Here is a 1,946-nt window from a genome sequence, read left to right as displayed (position 1 = left end):
AAAGATTAAATTATTTTTATAATTTATAATTTACTAGCACTAATAGAAGCTCATTAAAAATGGAAATTAGAGCAAGAAGTTTAAAAGTTTGTTTAATTTACCATATTCTGAAGGTGGTAAGCATTCTGAAAGATATGATTGTCCTTTAGGATCTTGGAAAGATGCGACACATTGTGCCAACGAATTGTACCGACCAGGTACACCCGTAATGAGGAAATCATCCGATGAAATTCTTTCTTCTATCCTTTTTGAAAATAGTTTTCCCTCTTTATTACATGCATCTAGGTAATATACATTATATTCTGTTTCACTTTCTCTAAGTAGATAGGAACCCGGCTTATTAGCACGTTTTTGTTGAAGTTTTGCGTATGAAAATTCTTGTCTAAAATAAAATCTTAGTCATGTGATATTTGTATAATTGGTTTTATAGAATATTATACTACAAACATAAAATTAAAAAGTCTTACCCAACAGGACCATGACATTTTAATTTATGTAATCTTTCCAAAGAAGGAGTCACAATTTCGCCACATAAATTAAATGTCCATTTAACTGCTAGACGATAATAACCATCCAATGCAGAAACAAAGGACATTAAAAGTGTATTTTTTGAAAATTTTAGGTATGAAGGTATACCATTTTTTCTCGATATTTCTACTGTATTATCTTGCCTACAAAATAACAGAAGTATTAAAAAGAATTAATTATAGTATAACATTGTTAAAATTTATAGATAGGAATAATGTGAGTAGATATAAACATTAATTATTACTTTATCTAAAAGTTATAATTTTAAATATAAATGTCAAACTTAACAACTAAAAATTAAATAATGTAATAAACGAGATATAACTGATTACACAAAACTTTTTGAAAGTCACTTTAGTGATTTGAACGTAACTCTTAATTTTTTTAATTAAACAACTTTTCTATTGGAGGACCATAGTAGCTTTAAATTAAATTCAATTATATAATTCTTTTTTAATCCTAGACTATTATAATATAAAGGGTATTAAATTATAAAAAGAAAGAAACAAGTAATGTGACTTTCTATACATTTTATAGTATGCATATTTATGGACACAACTTTTATGTGTAAATAAAAAATACACAATAAAGCAAGTACAGCCAAATAATTTAATTTCAACAATATAAATATCCTGCTATTGCTCAACAAAGTAGTTTTAATTCTTTAATAAAGAGTACAAATATAGGAGATGAAGAATGGTCCAGATATGAGATTGAACCCATTATTATTTAAAAAATTTCTTTCATTTTCTAATCTTTAAATATTAAAATGCATATGAAACACATTTTTATGATACAGTAAACTTACTTTGTTAGCAAAATTTTATTTATATATTGAATAACTAAAGAAATGTCTTTCAAAAGTTGACAACTCAATTTGACATATTACATAACATAATTCTGTTATAAAAAAAAATTTTAAGTTGTACTTAAAAAATAAAAATTACATTCAAAATTTCTCTTTAAAAATACTTGGTAATTAAATTTAGACCTTATAGAAACAAAACATAAATCTTCAATGGCACACAATGTAGTCCACGAGGTAGCAATTGTTTCACAATATTTCACTTCATCTACATTGACTCTTAAAGTCACTTTTGCTGGGGGATTTTGTAGATCTCTATCCATTAAAGCCTCATACTCTTCATATGGATAATTTGGTGCCATGCATTCAAATTGTTTTAAATATTGTTCCTTAACATAATTTGCATCATACCCAGATATTTTACGAAGAGCATTATGGATTGGCTTTTTAATAAAAAATGCATGACGTTTTATACATTCTTTAGGAATATATTTTCGGTACTCTGATTCCACTGTTTCTCTTGGTACTCCTTTTTCTAACATTACCCTATAAAAAATAAAAGAAATAAAGTTAATATTTTATAAAAATAAACATTTAATTTAATTAATAAAAT

At 25.3% G+C, this 1,946-nt stretch overlaps 1 protein-coding gene across 1 annotated transcript in view; it reads right to left on the bottom strand.

Annotated features, from left to right (window-relative positions):
- The window catches only part of LOC108571112 (tyrosine-protein kinase JAK2), a 6,464-nt gene that overhangs the window by 3,710 nt on the left and 808 nt on the right, over positions 1-1,946 (bottom strand). The window contains 3 exon segments of the mRNA XM_017933087.1: positions 102-382; positions 468-671; positions 1,520-1,879. Coding sequence (XP_017788576.1) covers positions 102-382; positions 468-671; positions 1,520-1,879 — 845 coding nt within the window.

Source organism: Habropoda laboriosa, unplaced genomic scaffold, assembly GCF_001263275.1.
Source record: "Habropoda laboriosa isolate 0110345459 unplaced genomic scaffold, ASM126327v1 scaffold106, whole genome shotgun sequence".
NCBI classification, from domain to species: domain Eukaryota; kingdom Metazoa; phylum Arthropoda; class Insecta; order Hymenoptera; family Apidae; genus Habropoda; species Habropoda laboriosa.
The sequence above is the reverse complement of the archived record's forward strand: the minus strand, read 5'-3'. Positions and strand labels throughout refer to the sequence as shown.